The 25,558-nt window shown below is 46.6% G+C and overlaps 1 protein-coding gene across 15 annotated transcripts in view; it reads left to right on the top strand.

The window, feature by feature from the left end:
* AP2B1 (adaptor related protein complex 2 subunit beta 1) overlaps positions 1-25,558 on the top strand; it is a 1,113,451-nt gene that overhangs the window by 336,417 nt on the left and 751,476 nt on the right. For all 15 annotated transcript variants that reach the window (XM_069614911.1, XM_069614900.1, XM_069614904.1 and 12 more), the window contains one exon: positions 7,920-8,035. In XM_069614911.1, the coding sequence (XP_069471012.1) occupies positions 7,920-8,035 (116 nt within the window). The remainder of the gene's footprint in view (positions 1-7,919; positions 8,036-25,558) is intronic.

Below are 25,558 nucleotides of genomic sequence, written 5' to 3' on the forward strand. Positions count from 1 at the left end.
GACAGAGTGGCACCACTTTTGGAGGCTTCTGTGGAGAAGCCCGCCAAAAAGTGGAACAAAGGGCTTGACTTGGGTTGGAGTCACAGAAGAGAACACACACGCCATTTTAGAATCGAGTCCTGGCAAAAAAGACCAACCGGTGAATTAATATTAATTAAATAAACCGGCTGTATGTTTGAGGCTATGAGAATTAAATAATTAAAGTTGGTAGCCTCGAACAATGGGAAAATCCCATGGGGAAATATTCGCGGTCGAATATAAAAAGTAGTATCCACTGCCACCAGCCAAAACTCGATCAGGGGGGACGGAGACGTGCCCGCTCAACTAACAGACACCGGGGCAATCGAATTGCCCCGACCAGTACGTCCATAATAGGATGGTTTGTACTGGTTTCTGTTAATAATTTGGGACTAGTAAAGCCAATGGTGACTTTACATGCTCTGGGAGACAGTAGTCAGTCCCAGGGTATGGAGTCTATGGTGGGGTGTCACTATGACACCCCTGTGTTACTGCACGGAGGGTGCTGTATAATACACATAGTAAAAACACATGAGACCCGATGGAGTAAAGGACCCCATAGCCCAGAAAACACATTAACAGTCAAAGGAACACCATAAATCATGTCCAAGAGTGGGAGAAAAGAGTCTCACTCTTGGCAGGAGAAAAAAACAAACTCCAGAAATCCAGCAAAGCTGCTGGGAGACTCACTAGGTTAGGAAATTCAGCCTAAAGAGAGAATTCTCCCTATCACCCTGGGAGACCATCGCGAAAGCGGCTACCTTGTCTTCTCCATTGGCTTTTTGTAAACACTACTGTTTGGATCTGAGCTCTAGGTCTGATGCTCAGTTTGGCCAGGCTGTACTTTAAAACCTTTTTCAGTAAGGAGTTTTCCATCCACCCGTAATTCCTGTGACGAGTGCTTGGGAATCTCCCATAAGTATGGAGGAAAGGGGACAGGACGTAGGAGTATAATAAGGTTACTCACTGTAGTGACCACCTTACTCCTAGTACATAGTCCCCTTTCTTCCATATGCTCGCCCGTCGTTCCCTCTAGTAAGGTTACTCTGTTATTGCTTAAAGGTGATAGAAAAGGACTGATGGGCGATGCGCTGGGTGGAGCGAAGGAGGGCGGGGTTACGGCCGTGTGCGGTACCCCCACATAAAAAGAGAGTAAGGACACATTTTTGAAAAATGTGATGCTTTTTACAAAGTGCTCCGGTCCCGTCCCACAGGACGGAAGAATGTCCCATAAGTATGGAGGAAAGGGGACTATGGACTAGGAGTAAGGTGGTCACTACGGTGAGTAACCTTATTTGATTGCTACATGGTATTTAGACACAGGGGATACTATGTAACCCCTCCAGCACTACATTGTTGGATGGTATGTGCTGGGTCTAGCAATTTGGAAAGACTAGTAAAGTCAATTTCACTTTACATTCTATGGGAAACGGTAGTTTATCCGAGAGAAGGTATTTAAATCTTTGGGAAGTCTAAAAAGACATCCCTGTGTCACTGCACTGAAGGTGCTGTGTAACGCACATGAAAAGATGATGGCTATGGAGTTATCTAAAACTCCATAATGCAAGAACACAAGTGTAAAACACACATCAAAACACATGAGTGGGGGAAAAAAGGCTCCCACTCTTTCCAGGTTAAAAAAAAAATCAAGTCCTCAAAATCCAGCAAAGTTGCTGGGGGTCTCTAAGGTGAAGGGAATTAGCACATTTATGAGAATTCTCCCTAACCTCCGTGGAGACGAAGGGTCTGCTAGCTCTTATCAGTTTAGCCCTATAGGCAGAAGAAGAGACTGTTGCATTGACCTGTATGTTTAAGGTGAGGGATGAGTCAATGTAGACCACAAGGGTTTTTATTTTCGTTGGCGACCGTAATGGTATTGATATCGATATTGAACGATTTGTACTCTTGAGGGAGATTGCTGAGATTTGTTGCCGATTAGGATTAACTCAGTCTTGTCATCGTTCAGGCATAATTCATTGAGTGCCATCCAGGCCTGGATTGCTAGGTAGATTTTGTTTAGGTTTTTGGAATCTGTATCATAGCAGCCATTAATCGGTGTAAGTATTTGAGTATCATCCTCATAATTTGTATACAAAATACCCATTTTGTCTAGCTTGTTGAATAGGAGCTTTGTAAATGCATTACCTAGGGTGGGCGACACCCAAGACCCTTGCAGGACTCCACCGGTCACCAGAGCAGGGGGGCTGCTGAGGTGTCGGAGAAGACGTTCATGGTCTGATTGGAGAGAAAGGATTTGATCCATTTTGATGGCTTCAGGAGAGAAGTGGGCAGCTATTTCAAGGTGTTGGCATAGAATATCATGATTGACCAAATCAAACGCAGCAGAGCGGTCTAGAAGGAGGAGGATACAGAGATCGCCTTTATCTCTATATTGGTCCATTTGCGTCTTCAAGCCTAGGAGGGCGGTTTCCTTTCCATGGAGGGCCCGATTGTCTTAGGCCTAGAAGATTATTACATTCCAAGAATTTTGGGATCTGCAGATAGGCTGCGCAATCAATTATTTTTTGTAAAAAGGGTACTGTAGTAATGGGATGGAAATTCATCTGGATTTTGGGGTAAGGTGTGTTTTTATTTTTTTTATTTGTATTTTTTTAAATTTATTTATATTTTCTTTTCAGCAGAGGTAAGCCCCAAGCTGCTTTTAGATCTTTCGGTACTGTAATAGTGGCAAATGAGCTATTGATATGTTATTTATAACGCGCTGAATACCCAGAGGTATCTAAGCGCGGGCCCGGGGATCGAACCTGTGTTGCTCCGTGTCATCTTGCTTCCAAGGCGAGGACATTGCCACTGAGCTATCCTCCTGAGACACTGTGGCTGGTAATGGAGGGCGCAAATTCGTTTGCACATTCTTTTAATATGGTTGCAGGGCAGGTGTCGCCTCTGCATCTGGACGGTTTTAGGCCTATATTTATAGCGTCCGAGGTAGATGGCGGCGTGAAGTCACATATTTTTTTTTATCTGAATGGATTCGGTTGACGGAAGTCTGGATGGGAGGATGGGGTCAAGGTTGAGGTTTGATATTTTTTTTTTAGCACTATTTTTTGTTGTAGTGAAGCGATTTTGTCTGCTAGCGCATTTTGAATATTTAGGCACCATTGTTTATCTTTGATGGGATGGTCTGGTGTAGGTGCGGGTGTTTCCAATTCACGAAGAATGGAAAATAGCTCTCTAGTGTTGGACTGGGCATTCGTTATTCTTTGGTTGTAGACTTGACTCAACTTTAATGATTTCCTTTTTATAATCGTTCGCTAGAGTCTGGAAGAGTGTTTTATTGTCCAATGTAGGGTGTTTGAGACAGTTGTTTTCTGCAGTCCTTTTGGCTGCACTCATGGTGTGGAGCTCAGGGGTTAACCAAGGTAAGGTATCCAAGGTAAGCAGTAGGTTTGCCTTTTTTTTTACTTTTTAAAGGGGCTAATTTTTCAAAATGTTGTCACCTGTAAGGGGTGCATACATTCTACAATCGTTCTTGTATTCCCATCACATTTTTTATTTTTATTGCATTTTTAAAGCACTCATACAGCCCGCGGGCATCGAGGTGCTGTTACAGGATTTTTTTTTTCCTCTTAGTTGCGTATTTTATAACGTGCTAAAATACCCACAGGTTTCTAAGTGCGGACCTGGGGATCGAACCTGTGTTGCTTCGTATCGTCTTGCTTCCAAGGTGAGCATGTTGCTGCTGAGCTATCCTCCTGGGATTTTGCCAGTCTCCTTGGGAGGTACTGTTCTCTTTTTCCACTTTTAGATACTCTATTGGATTTTTAGACCTTTTTTTTGTGTCCCAAAGCACCTTCAATGCAAGTGGCACGGAGGACTCTTTCAGACTTACCAAGGTTTAAACACCTTCTCTGGGATCAACTACTGTTTCCCAGAGCAATAAAGTGAAATTGACTTTACTTAGCATTGTACTTACTAGACCCAGCACACCCTATTTTACCATAGACTGCTGGAGGGGTTACTTAGTATCCAGTGTCTAAATGCTCATGTAACATTTTTTATGTTACTCTTTCCTCAATTGACTGGCTGGTGGCAGTGGATTAGTTTTGAACTACCATGGTTTACATTTACCGCGAGTGTTCACAGCTCTGGTAAAGTAACCGCGGGAGCCATCTTTTTCCAAATGGCATCCAGCCAGCGTTGCTAAAATGGTGTCTGGTCTTCTTTTTTCTCCAGGTCTTTGTGGGAAGGTCCTTCTAGAGAGTTTCTCTGCCCGCCAAACCAGGTTTGGTCTTTGTTAATTTCACCTTTAGCAGGGTTTCTGAGAGAAACCTGCCTCTGGCGCCCGAGTGTCTGGGGTAGGCAGGAAGTGAGGGAGGTGCCTGAAACTCCCTGTGCTTAGACTCCTTGGAGACCCAAATGCACTCTGGCGTGATTGGCTGGCTGATTGTCTGGCAAGGACAGCCACCCTGCTGAGTAAGTGGCAGCTAGGCTGGAATGAATGCGAGGAAACTGGATAAAAGTCGGTCTCTTGGCTTGGCAGGCAGTCGACCACTGGAACGAAAGAAACTAAGTAGAGCTGGAAGAGGACTGCAGCTGCAACTCCTGGACCGTTGGTGTGCCCGGTGAAGCCCTGCTGCAGTGACTACTTGACAAGTTCACATCGACAGAGAGGTCCCTGCAAGGACGACTTCTCCCTTTTTGATGTGGGACCAATCAACTCCAAAGTAAGCCACCTGGACACCCATCTCGGAGCTGGTTGAATTTCCTCAGAGTGCTGCATTAAACCGTATAGCCAGGGAGAGGGACACCAGATTGTGTGCGTTACTTTTAAGCTGGCCTAAAGCTTTTGGAAGATCCTCCGGACTCCCATGAAGCAGTACTGACCAAGCCTGAGCCCCCTCAGCAGAGTTCAGGACCCCAGAAGTAAGGACAGTCCACCTTGACAGCCAGGAACCATGCTTTTTGATACTTGCTTTACTGCAATGAGCTGAAATGCGAAACAGCCACTGAAAGTGAAGGTTGGCAGTTTTGACAGTCCCAGTGCAGGAGTCCCCAGACGTCCTCCCTCTAGTCCGCACGTCTGAGGCCCAGGAACAGTGAGTTCGGCAGAGCTGCACGGGAACAGAAGTTTCTTCTTTACCAAGGTACGGTAAAACAAGTCTGAGATATTACCTCTTACTGTGGAAGTGCTTGTAACTTCCACAACTCACAAGTGTAATCAGCGTATGGCCCTACATTTCATTCTTCTTTTCATCAAAGACTCCTAAGAACTTCTGCAAAGACTTTTCCATTTACTTACCTGAAGTGCTGCATCCCATACTAAGACTTTTGCCCATTGACTTTGGCTTAGCCTATTTGCATTGAATGACTCTAAGTGCTATCTGATAGTATTTGCCCTGCTTATGAATATTTGTAATTTCTTGTGTTCTAATAACCCTTGCCTTTTACCAAATTTTAAAGAGTATTCTGAATGCCAACAGTAAGGTATTAATGTCCCCATCACCCTTGTTGTTGAAGTCACCTGTGGGTGTAGGTTGTGTCTATGGGCCATCCCAAAAGGGCCTTGTCTGATTCAGAAACTGAAAGTGTAAAGTATTGAAGTATATTTGTGTGTTACTATTGTATTGCTCACTTTTGAAGAAGGCTTTATAACTGACTGATTATCAATTGTTTATGCAAGAAACCTTGATTGTAAGAGTTTATTTGAATACCTGTAACTGAATCTTTGTGTAACGCCACTACAGCTCACATTTCCCCTCTTGAGATAAGCCTGGCTGCTCAACATGCTATCACAACTGTGTAGTACAAGCTCATACCAAAGGTTGGGTTGCCTATACCTGTAGGTAGTCAAAGTTGTTTGTAGTGCTCCCAGAGGGTACTGCATTCAAACTTTGCCTAACACTGACCCTAGTCGTGTCTCATCGTGTCCTATAGGAAACTCTATTTCTGATGCTTGTTAATCTGCTTAGATGCCAATACTACGCCTCCAGGTACCCCCAGAACCGCTCCAAGGGGAATGGCTCTTGATAATATGGTCAGTGAAATTTGTCTATGCTTCCCACGCCACCCCGCAAACCCCCCCCAACCCACCCACCGACTCCCCTGCTCAACAGGATAGTGCACAAGATGCACCAGGAACCAGTTATCATGATACTGGTGGGCCCGCCAACCCTGGTTAGCTCACCTGATTGAAATGTCCCTCTACCCACCAGTGTAGCTACCCTGCCCGTACAACATGCTGTCTCAGGACAGGGGGGAGATCCTACACCCATGCCCACAAACTCTGAATTTAGCAGCTTGGCTCCTGAGGTCGTAGAGTTTGGGCTCCTACAGCTTCCTCCGATGTGCATGGACCTACTCGGGGAAGTTGGGAAACCGAACACACTATGGCAGCAAATGGAAATGTTTTGTCATCTGGTGTAATTCCAAAGGTGTCAATCCGATCAATTGCTCACCCACACACATTGTTATGTACCTAACCCATCGGTTAGACACTGGGTTGGCCTTCAATTCCCTAAAGGTTCATCTGGCTGCTCTGTCGGCCTACAGCACATCACAACAAAAAGTGTTGTGGTGGAAGATACTGGTGATTATGGCCTTTATGGAAGGGGTTAAGAGGATATATCCTCCCATTTCTCACCCAGCTCCTCGGTGGGACCTAAATGTGATTTTCACCAGGCTCATGGGAGCTCCCTTTGAGCCTATGCATAAAGCAAGTCTAAAAGACCCGACTTACAAAACGGCCTTCCTAATGGCTATCATTTCTATCAGAAGGGTTAGTGAACTACAGGCACTTTCTGTTCTAGACCCCTTTGTTACATTCCACAGGGATAAGGTAGTTCTGCCCAAACGCACCCCAGATTTGTGCCTAAATTCATATCGAAGTTCCATGTGAACCAGTCGAACTACCTACTTTTTTTCCAGAATCCCACTTGCATGGCCGAAAGAAGGCTACACACACTAGATGTGCGCAGGCCAGTCATGCTTTACCTGGAAAGAACTAAACCACTGAGGAAAACAAAACCATTTTTCGTTTCAGTGGGAGCTGGTAGAGAAGGGGATCTTGTCTCTAAATCCGCTATATCAAGGTGGAGTGTCAAATGCATCACATTATGTTACACTCTTGCTAAGAGAGAACTGCCTTTCAAGCCTAGAGCACATTCTACTCGAGGCACTGTGGCATCCATTCCATTCATTGCAAATGTTCCCCTAGAGTCCATTTGCAAAGCGGCAACCTGGAGTTCTGTACACACCTTTACAAAACACTATTGCCTAGACACTCTTTCTTGGTCTGATTCTCGGGTGGGACAAGCAGTACCAAGACATCTTTTCTCTACTGTTACTTCTCAAAACCCACCTCCAACTCTGGGCACTGCTCGCTAGTCTATGCACAGCATGTGATTCTAAACAGATTAACAAGCATCAGAAGACATGCATTACTTACCGTAATAGCATTTCTGATGATTGTATCTGCTTAGATTCACATGCACCCTCCCAACCTCCCCGCTCATGGTGGAAGAAACATGGTGGAAGGACGTCTTACTACTTTCTCTCTTTATGTACTCAACCAACTATAAGCCTTGGGCTCCCTCATGGCAGAAGAAATACAGTCGGAGGGACTTCGGCGCGTGAGGGATTTTGGGTACACTACACGTCACGATAGGGATAGTGTTACAGACACGCCTATGCCGACGTCCCCTTTCGGTCCCCGAAAGACAAGATGCAATACTCTGCGGTTACCACTGGATGTTGGACTATATGCACAGCATGTGAATCTAAGCAGATACAATCATCAGAAATGCTATTATGGTAAGTAATGCATGTCTTACTGTTGCTCATGCCTGTTATGTGAAGTACTTATTTCCACACTTTTATTGTATCTGCATTGTTAATTGTGCAAGTGTCAGTAAACTGTTTGTATAAACTCTCCATTTTTCTAGCAATCAGCAGAGCGCTGCGTAAGCACCCTACTCGACCTCATCCAGACCAAAGTCAACTATGTGGTTCAAGAAGCCATAGTGGTTATCAGGGACATCTTCCGCAAGTACCCTAACAAGTACGTAACACCCACAGGCGGTCATAGTCTTTCAGTCTCCTGGCCCCGATTACTGTTTTTTTTATCATTTAATACTGCAGATTGAATTTGTCTCTTTTGCATACTGTGGATAGGCAGTTGGGCTTGGCCCTCTTGCTACCATATCAACTGCTATATGGGATTGTTTGGGACATATATTCAGAGCTTCTGGAGAGGGATGTGAAAAGAGCAATCATAAGTAAAATTGGCGGCTCAGCAAGTAAGACCAGAACAATCCCAGTCGTTACATATTGTATCAGATAGGCTTCACTCTTAGGGGCTAGGCTGGTACCAACATTTGTATTTAATTGGGTTTATAGAGTGCTCTCGCCAAGGCTCTGAAAACGGTACAATAATTAAAGGATAACAGGTCAGACAATGGTGTGAGGTCGAGGGGAGAAAATCAGATGTTGATAAGCGAGTAGAGAAGATGGATTTTAAGCAGGTATGGAAAACCTGAAGAGATGAAGATGATTGAATACAGGGGGATGAGATTGCCATTGTTTTGGAGAGTGAAAGAAAAATGAGCAAAAATGGGAAGAGGCACAAGGGGGTCGAGGAACAGTGAGTATGAATTGATTTTGGGAATAAAGAGCGTAAGGCGTATAGAAAGTAATAAGAGATGAGATAGTGAAGTGTGACCATGGTTGCACTTGTAGACAGTCGAAGAGAATGCGAGCATCAAAAATTTGAAGTGAGATCGAGACGAGGTGAGGAAGTGATAGAAGCGCGTGGGGAGATTGAGAATATGAGACAAATAGCAGAACTATATCAGAGATAAGGGGGACAAGATGGAGGCAGAAAAGCCAATACGGTCAGAACATTAATCAAGCTGGGGAAAAATTAGAGTTATGAAAGGAACGATTAAAAAGGGTGTGCATGACGAATGTTAAACAAGTAGAAACAAGAACGGGCAGTGCTGGATGTAGTTGGGAGAAAGAGGGAGGGGTAACATACAACACCAAGATTGCATGCAGAGGGAGGAAAAATGAGAGGTAGGACTAAAGGAAAGAGAACGGTGAGGAATGTAGAGGTACAGTGTTTGCAGGAAAATCTTCATTTTAGACAGGTTCAGATGAAAATGTTGAGATGACGCCCATTGCTGCACAGCAGAGAGACCATTAAAATCAGTTGAGTGCAGTGAATCGGAGTAGGGAAGGAAAATGTGTATCCGCATAGAAATGACAGTATAAATTAACATATAATGAATCCTAGATACATACACACTAAAACACACCATACCTAAGAAATGGCTATTGATAATTGACTGTTGGCTAGTAGGAAATGGTATGCTGTGTGTGCTGGCTAGTAGCTTGTAACTTGAAATTCTTACCACAGAAGCAGTAGTATGTGAAAAAATAGCAGTAAAATAATAGGGCATTGGTACTTCATATTTCTTACAGATGAAAGTTCCCTAGCACTTCTACACTAGGCACATACACCTACTGCTCACTCACGAGCCCGGGCACTCCAGCACTCACCGCCCCCTCTTCCCCTCCCCTACCCTCTCTCTGCACTTGCCCGCTCTGAATGCTCAAAGGCCTATTAGGTTCGTCTTTACCCTCCAGTGTATTAATTGTTTTCTATCCCATGTTCCCACCCTGTTGCCCTGTGGGTGATTTGAAACACAATGTACTTGTAGAAGTGCCTAACAAATGCACAATAAATATAAATAAATTCAAAGGAGAGCAGGGATTAAACGTGATAAGGAAACCATCCCAAATATTACTGTGTCTGAATTGGGTTTGAGAACCATCATGCCGAGAAAAGCTGACATTAGAGTAGCTCACTAGCGTCAGTAGAAATCAGCGACGCAAGGAGGACTGCAATACCCCATTACTCCAGACCCAGGAACTGCTAGTAAGGAAACCAAGAAATATCAGTACTTGTGGACAAGTACTCAGAGCTCTGGATTCGTCCGGTTCAGCTTGGGTTGAGTGGGAGAACAGTGAGTTTGGGCACTAACTTATGTCTGGTGAGAAGTCGTTGGGGCCTCCGGATTTAAGGAACTCAAGCCAGCAAGGATGCAAACAACCTAAAGGAACAGAGACAGGACATGTGAGTGGACGACACAAGGCAAAAGCACCAGCATCCATGAAGACGGTAACAGGAGCACAAAGAAAACTGACCAAGATCAAAGGACAGCCCTGCGGAAAAGGAAAGGGCAGCCAGTCGGTATAAAATGATCCCATGACGGAGGCAATGGCAGTAGGTGACTTAGGACATCGAAAAAACGGAGTTAAGGCAAGTCAGTTGCAAGCCACCCAACGTTCAGGCCAGGGTTACTCTACATCTTGGGTGCCAGAAGAATTTAATGGGGGGACAAATGGCCCCATGAAGGAACAGGTCCAGCCAGCTCGGAGGATAACTGGAAGCTAAGGAAGAACCTGGCATTGGATTTCCACCAACAGCAAAGGAGCAGTGTACAAGGACCAATGAGCCAGTGTTAAGCTAGTATGGCCACACCAGGGCCTCGACAACACTAGCCCATGTTCTGCTGCAGTTTTCAGGTAATTGGGTACAGATGTGAATAATGCAAAGGGTCTCCTTGTGAAAGTACATTCACACAGGGGCTGAAGGGCACCAGTGTTGGGAAAGATTTTCTTTTTGCTGCTTTGCTCCTATAGACTTCAGTGGGACACCTTTTTTGTTTTTGCTGTTGTCTCCATCCTGACTAGATTGTTTGGTTGGTTATAGGTAAAGCCCTCGGCTTTACCTCCCTGGCTTTTGCTCACTTTTACAGGGTAACTGATCAGCCCCTATGACGATCAGTACTGGAAGACCCTTGCGAATGGATTGTGTCCTCCAACGTATTCCACATCTGACATGTAATGTCCACAGCTGTGCACTTCGGAAACTTTTTCGGCAGAGGGTGTCCTGCGTCGATTACGTCAGGTCGATGTCCCTCGAAGGCCTCCGTCAAGGGCGACGTCACCAGATGTTACAAATAGGATGCACGGCGCCTGTAGCCTCAGTTCTGTTTTTTCCGCAAACGTGTTTGCTTCTAGAACTCGGCGCGCCCCGTGTGTTTCATTGTAGTGATGTCTTCTTCTACAACCCCTCCGACTCCACGATCTGGCTTCAAGACTTGCCGGGACTGCAAGTCTAAAATGTTGATCACCAACCCGCATCACATTTGTTTGTGGTGCTTGGGTGAGATTCACGACACTGATGACTGTTCAAAATGCCAGTCGCTGACTGCCAAGGCCTAGCGGGTGCGTAAGGGGAAGCTTCAGGTGGGTAGGGGTTCTAAATCCAGTATGTCCCGAAAATCTAAATCGTCCAAGGGGGTTTCCACCGACGACTCGAGAGGTGATTCTCCGTGTCGGGATGAGGCCTGGGGATCTCTGTCCCGGAGTGCTTCCCGCCATTCTTCTTCCTCGTCCCGGCATTCTAGGAAGCACTGTCACCGGTCGCCTTCCCCATCCTCCTCGGAGGATGGTGCCGCGAGCAAAGTGGCATGCCGACGAAGTCCTCAACTCCAGATGAATGGGCTGCCATTTAAGGAGCAGATGTTGGCGATTTTCCAATCGCCGGGCATGGTTCCGGTCGCGCCTTCTGATGAAGCAGGCAAGGAAGGTCTCATAATGTGGCTCGCATGCCATTGGGCTCGGGTCCTCTATGCAACTCATCGCAAACCTTTGCGGTCCCGTTCAGACAAGGCTCCGGATAGTCGCAAGAGACATGCTTCCAGGTCTCGGTCCTCGTCCCCAGCGAGACTGCAGATACCTACTAAGGGTTAGAAGCCTGCGTCAGCGCCGTGTCCGTCGAATTCGGACATCGAGGCTTTACCTTCTTATCAGCCGTTGGTGCCGTCGGCACCATTGTCCACGCCAAAGCCTTCGGCACTCTTGACGCCCAAACAGTAGGCGCACTCTTGACGCCTTCTGGGATTTTTGCCCGAAATTTACTGTGGAGTTCCTTGGAGGATCCACCATTTCAGGGAAGGCTACTACTAAGTCTTTGAGGCCAGTGGTGGACTCCACACCCTCTTCTGTCCCGAGGCAGGGCTTTTACCTCCCTCTGGACAACATAAATGAGGAGGAGGAAAGGTCTGACTTTGAGGACCCTGTTGAGCCTGAGGTGGCTCCTGTCTTTTCTGGAGACAGTCAATTGGAGGAGTTGAGGCAAACGCTTCATGATGCCAGTGGGGTTGGACACTTCTCCGGAAGTGGAATTTGGCAAGCCTGGGGCTCATGCTGAGTCATTTTACGGGAGGCTCATGGCTAGGGTCATGGAGTATCTGGGCTGGTCCAGTACTCCTGAAGATTTTGTACAAGATGATGTACAAGATGATCTAACAGACATTTTAGATCAAGGTCTGTCCTGTGACCCAGTGCTACCTTTTCATCTCACTTCACAGAAAAGGGTGGCGGCTGCTTGGCAGTCACCAGAATCTCTGCTGGTTGTTAACAAGTCATTGACAAAGAAGTACCGCCCTTCCCTTAGCGACCTCCAGCTACTTATCCACTCACCCCGCTCCCGAGAGTTTGGTGGTTCAGGTGGCTACAGCCACCTCAAAGCAGGCGGCGTACCCTACCATCCCTCCTGATGGGGACGACAAACGCTTCAGTTGGGCTCGTAGGGTATTTTCTGCGGGGAGCATGGCATTGAAATCAGCCAACTCCACATGTGTTTTAGCAAGGTTTTCACACACTCTGTGGAACTGTGTTGCTCTAGCGGCTGAGCATATTCCCGAGGGGGAAGAAAGATGGGTTCCTTGCTCTCGTGCAAGATGGCAAGGATGCCATGAAGGATGCCACTGAATCCCTTCAGTTGGGTTTGGCTACTGCTGACATTGTTAGCCAGTGCATGCCTGCGAGCACCGTTTTACGCAGATTTGTGTGGTTGCGGAAGTCTGGTTTTGCCCCGGATGTGCAAGCCCGTCTTTTGAACATGCCCTTTGATGGCGCGCATTTGTTTGGCAGCAAGGCTGACGAGCCTCGAGAGGTTGCAGACCTCAAAAGCTGCAGCGAAATCTTTAACCGCAGCCTTGTGTCAATCTCCGCCTTTTTGTCCTAGGGGATTGCAGTGGAGGGGAGGTTCTTTTCATTTCTACTCCTCCTTTGATAGAATGAGAGGAGCCGCCAGTCAAAGGGGTCAGCAAAAGAGCACCCGTGGTGGTCGGGGAAATAGATTTGCCAAAGCTGCTCAGGCAGCTGCCTCTTGCCTTCGGGAGCTGCTGCAGCCGCTCCAAAACAGTCATGTGGCCATGTCTCACAGTTCGCCGGTTGGGGCCAGACTGTCTCAGCATCTCGAAGAGTGGCGAGCCATTACTTCGGATGTGTGGGTTCTAGAGACTATCGCCAATGTCTACTGTCTTCCTGTCCTAAAGCGGCCTCATGACAATCCACCAGGGAATCTCTCTTTGAAGCTTCCGGATCCGCTCCTTGTGCAGGAAATCTTGATCCTGCTAGAGAAAAGCGCTATAGAACTGGTGCCTGTAGCGGAGAGGAACAAGGGATGGTATTCCCCTTTTTTTTGATCCCAAAGAAATACGGAGGATTGAGACCCATCCTGGACTTGAATTGGTTGAACAAACTTCTCAGGAAGAACAAGTTCAAGATGGTCACTCTTTCTCAAGTCCTCCAGGCCCTTCAACCTCAGGATTGGTTGGTGTCTCTGGACCTACAGGATGCTCATTTTCAAGTGCTGATCCATCCCAAGCACAAAAAGTACCTGAGGTTTGCGGCTGGCGACTTGCACTTTCAGTTTCGGGTCCTGCCCTTCAGATTGACCTCCGCCCCTGATGGTCTTCACCAAGCTAGTGGTGGTGGTGGTAGCAGCGTATCTCAGGCGAGGGGGGATTCATGTCTACCCCTACTTGGACGACTGGCTGATCGGTGCGTGTTTCCAAGCAATCCTTGGATCACCTCGGTCTCACCTGCCGCTCCCTCCACAGGCTGGGCTTCTCCCTCAATTTCAAGAAGTCGCATCTGACACCTTCTCAACAGCTCTAGTACATCTGGGCTGTGTTGGACACGTCCTTGGGGAAGTGCTCGCCTCCCATGGTGAGGGCTTATCACATTGTGCAGATGGTGGACAAGTTTCAACGTGGCCAGCGTCTCCCAGCTTTCGAATTCTTAAGGTTGCTCGCCCTCATGGCATCCTGCATTTTTCTTGTGCCACAGGCCAGGCTGAGGATGAGATCCCTGCAAGGGGTCCTCAAGATGCAGTGGTCGCAGTTCTCAGGCAAGATTTCGGATCCCGTTCAGATTCCAATCTTGGTCTCCCAGGATCTTCTGTGGTGGGCCAACGAAGGGAGCCTGATGAAAGGGGAGACGTTTTGGCAACCATGGCCGTAGGTGACTGTAGTGATGGATGCTTCCCTCGCAGGATGGGGCGCTCATGCCAACGACTTTTCGTTTGTCTCCGTCAGAGTCCAAACCTCACATCTGTTAGAGCTGAGGGCCATCAGGCTGGCCCTGAAGGCTTTTCTGTCGTCTGTGCGGGGGAAGAGTGTCCTGATCATGACGGACAACACAGTGGCCATGCATTACCTCAACAAAAAAAGGAGGGGGAGGGGGAGTAGGGTCACTCCTTTTGTGCAGAGAGGCAATGCAGCTCTCGTTCTGGGCCATCCAGCAGGGAATTTCGATCTCGGCAGTTAATCTGGCCGGAGACAAAAATGTGGCGGCGGATGCTTTGAGCAGGCAGAGCATGGATTCTCTCGAGTAGGAGTTGGCTCAGGAAGTCCTTCTGGAGATCTTTGCCCTTTGGGGAACCCCCGCAAGTGGATCTCTTCGCCACCACTGCCAACCGGAAGTGCAAGAGATTCTGCTCAAGGGAATTTCCTCCGAGTGGAGCCTTGGGAGACGCATTCGTAGTGGATTGGTCATTCCCACTGCTTTACGAGTTTCCTCCAGTCCCCGTCATTCATCAAGTGTTGCGGAGGTAATGGAGGTTTGGTTCCCACATGATCCTCATTGCTCTGGATTGGGCCAGGAGAGCATGGTACCCGGATCTTCTAGAAATGTCCATCTGCCCTCCACGCCGTCTTCCCTACAGAGAGAATCTGCTCTCACGAGAGGGGGGTGGGAGGGTCGGGTTCTCCATCCAGAGGTCAGAACTCTCAACCTTCACGCTTAGTATCTGAAAGGTTGAGATATAAGGATTGGGACCTCCCAGATGATGTGATTGAGGTGTTGCTTTCGACCAGGAGGCCAGCAACAAAATCCCTGTACCGTTGCCGTAGGTGTAAGTTTTGTGACTGGTGCAGAGGACAAAATGTTGATCCTTTTCATTGTTCCATTCCTATGGTTTTGTCTTTCTTTCTTTCTTTCTTTGGCACACAGGGGCCTTCAAGTAGGTACCATTAAAGGTTACTTGGCGGCGCTGTCTATATTTAAGCGCTCGTCTGAAGAATGTTCTTACTTTAGGATTCCTTTGATTTCTCAATTTCTTAAAGGACTGACTAATGTGTTCCCGCCGTCCCCTTTCCAGGCGCCAGTTTGTGATTTGAATTTGGTTTTGAAATTTCTAATGGATGCTCAGTTTGAACCTATGCACTCTTGTCCCTTGAGATTATTGTCCTTCAAGACAGTGTTCTTGGTTGCATTACTTCCGCTCGCAGAGTGAGTGAATTGCAGGCACTTTCCTCTAAGCCGCCCTTTACTGTGTTCCACAGGGACAGGGTTGTTCTAAGGGTACGTCCTTCCTTTCTACATAAGTTAGTATCTGAATTTCATTTGAGACAGAAATTGGTTCTTCCTTCTTTCTATCCTCCTCCTCATCCTGGTAAGAAAGAGGAGCGACTCCATAGGTTGGATCCTAGGAGATCCCTTGAGCTTTTATATTTCTAGGATGTCCAGGGTCAGAGTGGACGATCAACTCTTTGTGGGATATGCTGGACACCGATTGGGCCAGGCTGTTAACGGACCCTGTCCAGGTGGATTATCCTCACCATTACAGAGTGTTACCGATTGGCGGGTAAGAACCCTCCTGTAGGGTTGAGAGCTCATTCCACTAAGAGCGTGGCTACTTCCACAGCCCTCCAACTGGGAGTTCTTATTAGGAATATTTGTGATGCAGCCACATGGGCTTCTATCCACACCTTTGTTAAACATTACTCCCTGGATACGATCCATGGTCAGGATCTGGCCTTTGGTAAGGCGGTTCTTTATTCCGCTATCTGTTTGGGTACTCTAAATTCTTTTCCCTCCTCCATTTTCTGTTACTGCTTTGTGAGTCGAAGAACAAGTTACTTACCAACTGGTAACGTTCTTTCGACTGGATGTTCCTCCAACGTATTCCACATCGCCCTCCCAGCCTGCCTCTCTGAAGAATTTCCTATGCGATTGCACTTTAAGTTTCCGCAAGGCTATGTGCAGTCAAGCAGGCATTGGATTGGTGCCACACGTTCTGGGGGAAAAAACATAAACTGATGCTACAGGCGCCATGCGTCCTATTTATAACATCCCATCCGGTGACGTCGCCCTTGACAGAGGCCTTTGAGGGACATCGACCCGACGTCATCGACGCAGGACGCCCTCTGCCGAAAAAGCTTCCCAAGTGCACAGCTGTGGACATTACATGTCAAAGATGTGCAATACGTTGGAGGGACATCCAGTCGAAAGAATGTTACCAGTTGGTAAGGAACTTGTTCGTCTCCCTTAGTGGAATTCTTGTTTATTTTAAAGCTGCACACATCGCCTAAAGTGAAGGATGGTTCAGATAGTTTGTTTCCTTCTAACTTTTTCGTTTGCAACTTTGTTGTTGCATTCACAATGTGTCCGGGAGGTGCTGGCATATTTTTAGAGCATATTTTTTACTTTTTTACTTGTGTCCTTTTTCATGTTCCCCGCATAATGTCATTTAGAGCATGATATACTCTAAAATGGCTGTGCCACAAGATATTTTCCTCTCTCGGGTCCAGAATTGCCATTATTTGGAAAGCCCTTTCCCGGCCAAAGTTCCGGTCTGTGTTTGCTGCTGGATGTGGGGTGCTGGGTCTGCCTGGATGCAGTCCAATGCAAGCCACAGTGTGTCTGTTGCTGGGCAGATGTTTTGGTCAGAGGTTGTTCATGATTGGACAGCCCCTGGTAGTTTGAATGGTGCATTTCTTTAGCATTGGTGGGCTTTGTGGTGACACCAGTTGCTAGGCAAAGTTTGTATGCAGTACCCTTTGGAAACACTACAAACAACTAGGACTAGAGGTGTAAGCAAAACCAACCTTTGATATAAATCTGTACTACACAGTTTTGGTAGCGTTGCTGAGCAGCCAACCTCTCAAGAGTGGAATTTGAGCTCTAATGATGTTGCACAGAGGTCTATAATCGCAAGTATTAAAATAGACTCTTATACTCAAGGTTTCTTGTTAAAACACTTATTAATTTATTACAGTCAGTTATAAAACATTCACTCGAAGAAGGCAATCTATCACACAAAAATATACTTCAGAACTTCACACCGTTCGTTTTTGAGGCATTTAAACTACTTTGAAGGAGGAACAAAATGGCATAGTTTAAAGGAATGGTTCGGTCAGAAATGTTTGTCCATACTGGTCAGCCATGTGTTTTTAAGCCTAAGTCGGTCGATCGTAGAGACCAAGTTTTGGAGATCCACCAAAGATGGTTGCTGATAGACTGGGACCACTGTGAAATACTTTCCAAACCTCTTTTTTTCCCCCTGCAGCCGAGATTTTCTTATAGATTGATTTAACAAGATGCCATACGTCAAATTGATGTTTAATATGTGGGAACTGCTATCTCATTGTCTTGGCTATTGAAACATGTCTGTCCGTGGCTATGAGGTTGATGTGCATTCCCCTCGATTGTAGATATTCCAATGATTTTATAAATCCTAGTTTCTCCATGGCCAATGAGGATTTACATTAGGACACCTGCACGACCACCGAACTCACAATTTTCTTACTATCCATGTCCTGAAAGTGGTAGGTGCAGTACTTGGCTGAAAATCCAGGGCTGTCACACTGTCCATCGCCGGCTAGCCTGAACCATTTGCCTTTGAATGTACTTTTTATAGGCAATTGTTAAATTTTCCAAGCATCACTAATGGCCGGAAATAGATGATCATGTTGGTATTTGTAGTACTGCGTTTTAGAAATGAAATGGAGTCTCACAAACTGAAAGAAAGACTTTCTAAAACAGGACCCACTAAAAAGTGAGGCAGCTGCACAAAGTAGATTGCCTGCTGGCAGTTTCCCCAGCATCGGTTGTGCAGACCATGAGAACATATGATGTAATGTACAGGTGGCATGTATTTTGACGTTACTGCTTTGTGTTTGACAAGTCACATTCATCAATGGCTTCCCACATACTTGCCCTCTAACTGAATCCCCACATTTCAGCATACTTATAATATCCATCAAACAGTCGAATACTATGTATTTGCCTTCTTTCATTAGACTGTCATCCTGCATCACAGTTGTTTCGTCCGTTGTGGACATATCGCCCGAATTGAAACTAATATCGGTGATGGCATGTTCTGATGCGTCGGTGAATAGTGCTGCTGGTTCATTCTCTGTCATTTCAACATCTGTTACTTGAACATTGATGGGAGAACACAACAATGTCGACGGCTTTTTGGGTGGCATTTTTTTGGCGGGTATAGATTGTGTGAATTGACATGCGACAACTGCAGAGCTATCTTCAATACATTCAGTATCATCTTCTTGTGGTGGTGCAGTCGCACTGTAGCAATGGTCCAATAAAACTTTGCTGGATTCTCCGGACACATTCAATTCATGTTCCGGCCATTGAACAAATGCATTTCGAGGCTGAACACGCCACGCCTCAATTAATAGTTCCTCCATAGTGTTAAATGGTTTGGCAAGCAACAGCTCTCATTTGTTTCATTGTCGGTGTATGTATAGTTCGTACACCCACGGGCAACTAGAGGACAGATTGGAAAAGGGATGTTCAGTTTAAACCCAAGATACAGTATTGTACAATTGACAGAAAAAAAACCATAATATAGTCCCCAGCACAAAACAATTTCTAAAAATATGAACTCTTTGTAACTAACCTTATTTTTGTTTATTTTCTTTGCAACTTTCTTGACTCAAACTTCAACATCTGCACGCTGTCGCTCCGATTCATATCCGCATGTCTCCCCTTCCTCTTGCGCTGCAACGACTATAATTTCTGGATCAGCGTAGACAGCACATAATGACGCTCCATTGACTCCCTGAAACATAGTACTTTCATTACTATGGATCAAATATTGAAAACCTAAAACACACTTGAGGACGACCACACCGTTACATCTCAATAGCTAAACACGAATGAAACATTGTGTAGAACAATCAAACGACAAGTATTCGAGCTCTGATTATCTAGTTCGATGGAACTGTCAGTATCCATACCTCTGGCTCTGCATAGACTGGCATGAATGATTTTATTGGAGAGGACGCTTCAGCAACTCCCTGAAACACAGTACTTGTATTAGTATGGTTTTCAATATTTTAAACATAACACATACTTGGGGGTAGACGGCATAGATCATATAAATAGATGACCACAAATGATCCATTGTCTAAAAGAATCAATGGATATCTATATATGATCCAATTTTCTCGACTTATTTCTCTGATTTATTTACATCTGCATCAACTACAAGGGATGTTGTGATTGTAGAGGAAGCTCCGTCGTCTCCCTGAAACACAGTACTTGCGTTAATAAGGAAGAAAGTATAGCAAATGGAATCACGTTATATGATCTCGCTCGATGGAGATGTGAGTATCCATACCTCGTGCTGTTGAAGAATATCTAGGGATGTTGTAAATGTAATGCGCACTTCCGAAAGCTGTTGCATCGAATCGTATATGCATGCTCCCGCTTCCACTTCCACCGGAATTACTTGAATGTCAGGCTCTGCATCAAGTGCAGGGGTTGACGCTGCATCTACTGCCTGAAAGATAGTACTTGCATTAGTAAGCTTTACAATATTGAAAACATAACACACACTTGGGGTCAACGACACAGGTACATATCAATGGCTAACCACGAATGAAACCTTGTGTAGAACAATCACGCTACAAGTATACAAGATCTGATGATCTCGTTCGATGGAACGGTCAGTATCCATACCTCGTGCTGCTGAAGAACATCTAGGGATGTTGTCCATGTGGTGGACGCTTCAGCATCTCCCTGAAAGACAGTACTTGCATTAGTATGGATAACAATAATTATAACTGAAAATGAACACTAGGGGACGACAACTAAGGTGTATATCAATTGGAAAGCCAACATTCGGTAAAATAATTACACGATACATAAACTATTTCTTGACATGCATAAAACAAGTCTGTAGCGGAATAGCTAAGTATGGGTTATAAAATCGAGAAATAATTTATTGATAAATGTCATTATTCAAAAAGCTATACTCATATCAATATCGAAAGTATTACAGGGGACACAACACCTAAAATATCAATCAATCCATTCGGCTATCTAGACACTACCGCAAGGCCTAAAGCTAAATCCGGACACTTGACTCACCAGTAGCGGAATGTGGACGAATAGAGTGGGAATAGCGTTTGCGAGCAATTTTCGTGTCATTCCCCATTTATTCTTCTTTGTTACCCAGGATGTGGTGTACATGTTCGAGGGAAAGTGCCGGCTGCAGATGCGGTATCGATCACCTCTCTTGTCCTCAAGGACTTTTTGGACTCTACTTTCAAGCTCTGAGGGTGCATATCCGCAATATCGGACCCATTCTCTTATCCAATCTACAGTCTTGGGGAATACATGCATTGTAGTGCCTTCAGATTTTATCATGGGTCTTCGAAGGGCAACCGCTAATCGAACAGGCAGGCATTGTTGAAAATTCTGAAAAGTAAATATCACCATTATTATAAATTCTTGATGAATAAAAATTTGATAAAGTAAATGAACCATACAATGCTCAATGCAAGGCTTGTTTTGCTCGCCGGAACTATAGCAGTTCACCATGTGCGGCTTAGTATTTGCATAACTTTCACAAATTAATAAATGATGTGACTAAACTCTGAACATGTGACTTGTCCCTTGGATGTACTGTCTTGCATGAAAGGAAACATGCTTACATTATAGAGAGGACCCGCGAAGGATGCAATTCGATGACAATTGACACAGATGAAAATAAATAGATCTATTGATAGCATAACAATTGAAACTCAAGTCAAAAGCAATGAGACCAATGAACATAGCTCTAATGAGTACTCTACTCGCAAATAGATAGAAATTTAAAAATGAACGAAATATGACTAGGATACATGGCCTTACCTTGACCAACAAACAGTTAGATTCAGCAAGCCCAGTAGTTTGTGGCAGGAGAACAGGTAGATGGCCACAGGTAGCACACTGACGAGTTTGCTCGAAGGGGTCACAGAAGTTGACAGATAGCACGACGACGAGCAGATTAGCATAGATATCAGTGGTCCTCAGGTAGCACGTTCAGGAGTTGACTTGCAAAGCACAAAGATGTTCTCATGAGACATAACAAGTGGTTTATAAAGTATTAGAAACAGGGGTGTGTTTGTGAATGAATGACGTGTATATGTCGTGGTATTATGTGGATTGCAGGGGCACGGCCAGCGTGAGGGGGGGGGATCCTGGCCGGAGACACGGGGTCTGAGGAGTCATGTGAGCAATGGCCCCTGGGCGTGGGATACCTTTTGGAGTGTACATGCTTTTTGGCACCTTGGCCGTTTGCGCCCCTGACAGCCCCCCATGGCAGCACACATCCACTGGCGCAAACTGCCTTTGATAGAGGGGGGTGGGATGGATGGGCCGGGGGCGTGCAGACAAGGCACCAGAACACTGCTGAATGGAGACACACTTGATTCATTTAAAAAATCGAAACAACCGTTGTTAAAATATATGTTGTGTTTTATTTTGTTTCTTATTTTGATGGCACAAAAATACTAAACTTTACACATTGTACAGGTCAGGTTGCAGCACAGTGAGGGAAATTCCCCTGTACTGACCGCTGTCACTGGGGAATGTTTGTCTTATGGCACCAACGACACAGGCGGGTATTACTCTTCGAACGCGGTGTCCAAGCCTCCTGTGAAGCCACCATGTAAAGGAACGATAGGCCACCAGCCTGTACCACCTATGAAAAAGAATGATACAAACTGTTTTTAAATGACCAAGATAAGTTTATTAAACCTTTGTTGTCAATGACAACTCTTGTAACTAATGGCATTCTGCTCGGACAAATGCTATCTAGACACTGCACACTATTGAACGACTTCCATGCTTTCAAATGATATGTAGATGTAATTTTGAATATAGGAGACAACAATGAAATGGTAGTGGCATCACAACAAGAGTGTACTTCTCCAACATTGGATCTTTCGTGGATTCACATGCTTGGAATATTCCCCGTCGACAGACTGGGAACCCTCGGTAAGCTTATAAAGCCGTTTCCCATAGGAAAAAGTTCGACACTTTTGTGTCCTATCTACGTCATTTTGGGCCACGCACGCATGCCCCACTAGGACGTAATTTCAACCGTCTCCAAAGTGGGAGCACCTCGTGTAATTTCTACTTGGTTAGGCTGTGCTGTTGGAGTTTTTCTCCTGATGTCAGGAAAAGCACTTTTCCGCCCGTGCGCTACGTGCGGACTAAAGAAGGTGTACGAGGGGGACGGACATATGGACTGCATATACTGTCTGCACCCTCATCACTCGGCTGACAAGTGTGACATATGTAAGGGCTTCTCCCAGAAGACTCTTAAGGATCGGAGTCGCAGACTTGTGGCATGGTTGAACGACAGAGCGGGGGCATACCCGCCTTCGGACGTGGGCTCCACACGCAGCGCGGCCTCAGAGTCAAAATCTTCAGGGGCCCCGCGACGCTCATACTCGTCAGAACCCCTGGTAAAGAAATTGCGACCGGTGGACAAGGAATCGTCAGTAGGCCATTCCAGGGACTCTTCTTCGAAGGAGGCCTCTTCGTCCTCATCTTCAGCGAGGATATGACAAAGAAAAATCTAAATCCTCCTTGGGCGATCGTCATAGATCGACCTCGAGTCGAGAGGCAGAGAAACGCAGGTCGGGTTCAGAAAAGGCGGGAACAACGCATAAGCCTGCACGACCACCACCGTCTTCGACGGTAGGGCAGTCGTCATTTACTTCTCTGCCGCTGACGCAGTTGACATCAACCATTCCTGGACCGCAGGCGACGACGTCGATGACGGGGCCGACTATCGCTTCGTCGATGGAAATCCCGCAAGAGGCCTGGCGTCCAGAGGTCTTCCACCCAATTTTGCCAGAGGCACTTCTACAGCAAGAAGCCTTGTCGGTCACCCTCGGGAGACGAGGGTGAGAGAATAGCTGCCCCTGCAGACCTGGGGTTACAAGTTATCACACCTCTCTCCGGGAGCATTCCGGGATCTGCCCCCCTGCTCAATCCGCAATCACTCTTGTCATTGGAGGTCTTGTCCACGTTGCAAACGTTGCTGAAGACACTGGATGACAGACTACCTCGAACAACTCCGGCCAGGTCGGTCGTCGACGACCTGGGCCCGTCTCGCCGCCCACCACCTTCAACCCCCGCAGCAGTGCCACCGGAAGCAAACCTCTCGGCCCCACGCTGCGAGGAAGGGGAACTGTTGGATTCAGAATCAGGCAGCAGAGCCTCGTCAGTGGTCTCCCTTTCCCCCTCCAGGGATCTGACCTGGGAGTCCGATGCAGAATTGGAAACCCCGAGGAGCCCGGCTCAGCCGTCTCCCCCAGACGATATCGGGTAATTTCACAACATGATGGCCAGGGCTTGTACGGAATTCGGGCTGGCCCAAGAAGAAGAAAAAAAGGACTGTTTTCTTTTCGACCACATGGGGGGAAAAGGAGAAGGTCGGTGGTTTCAGTGCCCATCCTGGATCATGTGTGGAAGGAAGCACTTCAAACCATGCGCCACCCTTTCTCAGAGCCAGCGATGAAGGGTCGTCTAGAGAAAAAATTCAAAGCCCCGAACTGTACTCCCAAGTGCCTTTACTCATAACCAACTCCTGACTCTGTGGTATCGGCGGCGGCGAGAAAGACAAGGGCTCAACATAAGTGTACGACCCCCTCGGAAAGTGATGGCAGACGACGGGATGCTTTCGGCAAAAAAGTCCTGTCGGTAGGTGCTACCACAGTGAAGGCGGCCAGTTCTCTAGCCATGGTTGCTAGATACGACGGGGAGATGGCATTGGTTGGCTCCTATACTGGAACACCTTCCGGATGAACATCGCAAAGCAGCTATGTTGCTGGTCAGGGAAGGTGAAGAGGCTTCAAATCATACCATAAACATTTCAGTCGACCTTGCGGAGTCGGGGTTTAAGCAGGTGAACAACGGTGTGGTTCTCCGACGGCAAGCATGGCTAAAATGCACCAACTTCCGACCGGAGGTGCAGTACAAGGTACTGGATATGCCTTTTGAAGGAGACCTCCTCTTCGGCGAGAAGGTCGACGAAGCCCTGAAGGGCATGAAGGAGGACTCGGACACGGCGCATACCTTGGGGGCCCTCCAGAGTGGTTGGAGTTTCCCCCCAATGCTCCCCTGAAGGGACGAAAAGACCAGAATTCCAGATTCTCGGCATCGAGGGACCGACCCTTCGGTAGGCTAGCATATTCCTCTCAGGGATACAGGCGAGCTTTCGAAAGCGGCTAAATGTCGCCGGGACTACCAAGCCCCCAAGAAGAGAGCAGGTTACTCGTCGACGAGGGATAAGCAGAACAAGGACCAGCTGTGACGGCCATCGGAAAGTTCTGGGGGGCAGAGTTTCATGTTACATCAACGAATGGGAGCTAATAACAGATCAATGGGTGTTGGACACAGTAAAATACGGACATTCCCTGCAATTCAAGAGCAACCCTCCGCACATTCCACCGGCGTGTGTAGCTCAATCCCATCTGAGCGTCTTGCTGCAGGAAGTAGCACTTATGCTACAAAAAGGGGCTATAGAACTAGTCCCATCGTCACACAGGGGTCAAGGGGTTTATTCCTGATACTTTGTGGTGAAGAAGCCAAATGGAAAGTGGCGTCCCATCCTAGACCTACGCGAGCTAAACAAATCGTTGAAAAACATAAAGTTCAAGATGCTCACGCTCCAGGAGGTGATCCGGTCAGTTCAAAAAGGGGATTTTCTGACGTCTCTGGACCTGCAGGACGCGTACTTCCACATACCGATGTGTCGGCGACACAAGAAGTACCTAAGGTTTGTGGTAGGGCGGACTCACTACCAGTTCACAGTTCTTCCCTTTTGGACTGAAATCTTCCCCCAGAACGTTCACAAAATGCTTGGCTCCGGTGGTACCCGTATCTCGACGACTGGTTGGTGAGGGGGTCCTCCCCTATGTCGACGCACAGGAGTCTACAGGACCCCATGAGCCTCTTGCAACGGTTGGGGTTTGCGATAAACTTTGTAAAATCCTCGTTAACGCCGTCAAGAAGTTTGGTGTTTCTGGGTGCACAGTTCGAAACCCAGTTAGGGTTAGTCAGACCATCCCTCGACAGGATCACCAGGCTCGGTCGATTGGCAAGTCAGTTGAAAATCAATTCCAGACTGTCGGTG

The sequence above is a fragment of the Ambystoma mexicanum genome, chromosome 9 (assembly GCF_040938575.1).
Source record: "Ambystoma mexicanum isolate Mex_15411 chromosome 9, UKY_AmexF1_1, whole genome shotgun sequence".
Taxonomy (NCBI): domain Eukaryota; kingdom Metazoa; phylum Chordata; class Amphibia; order Caudata; family Ambystomatidae; genus Ambystoma; species Ambystoma mexicanum.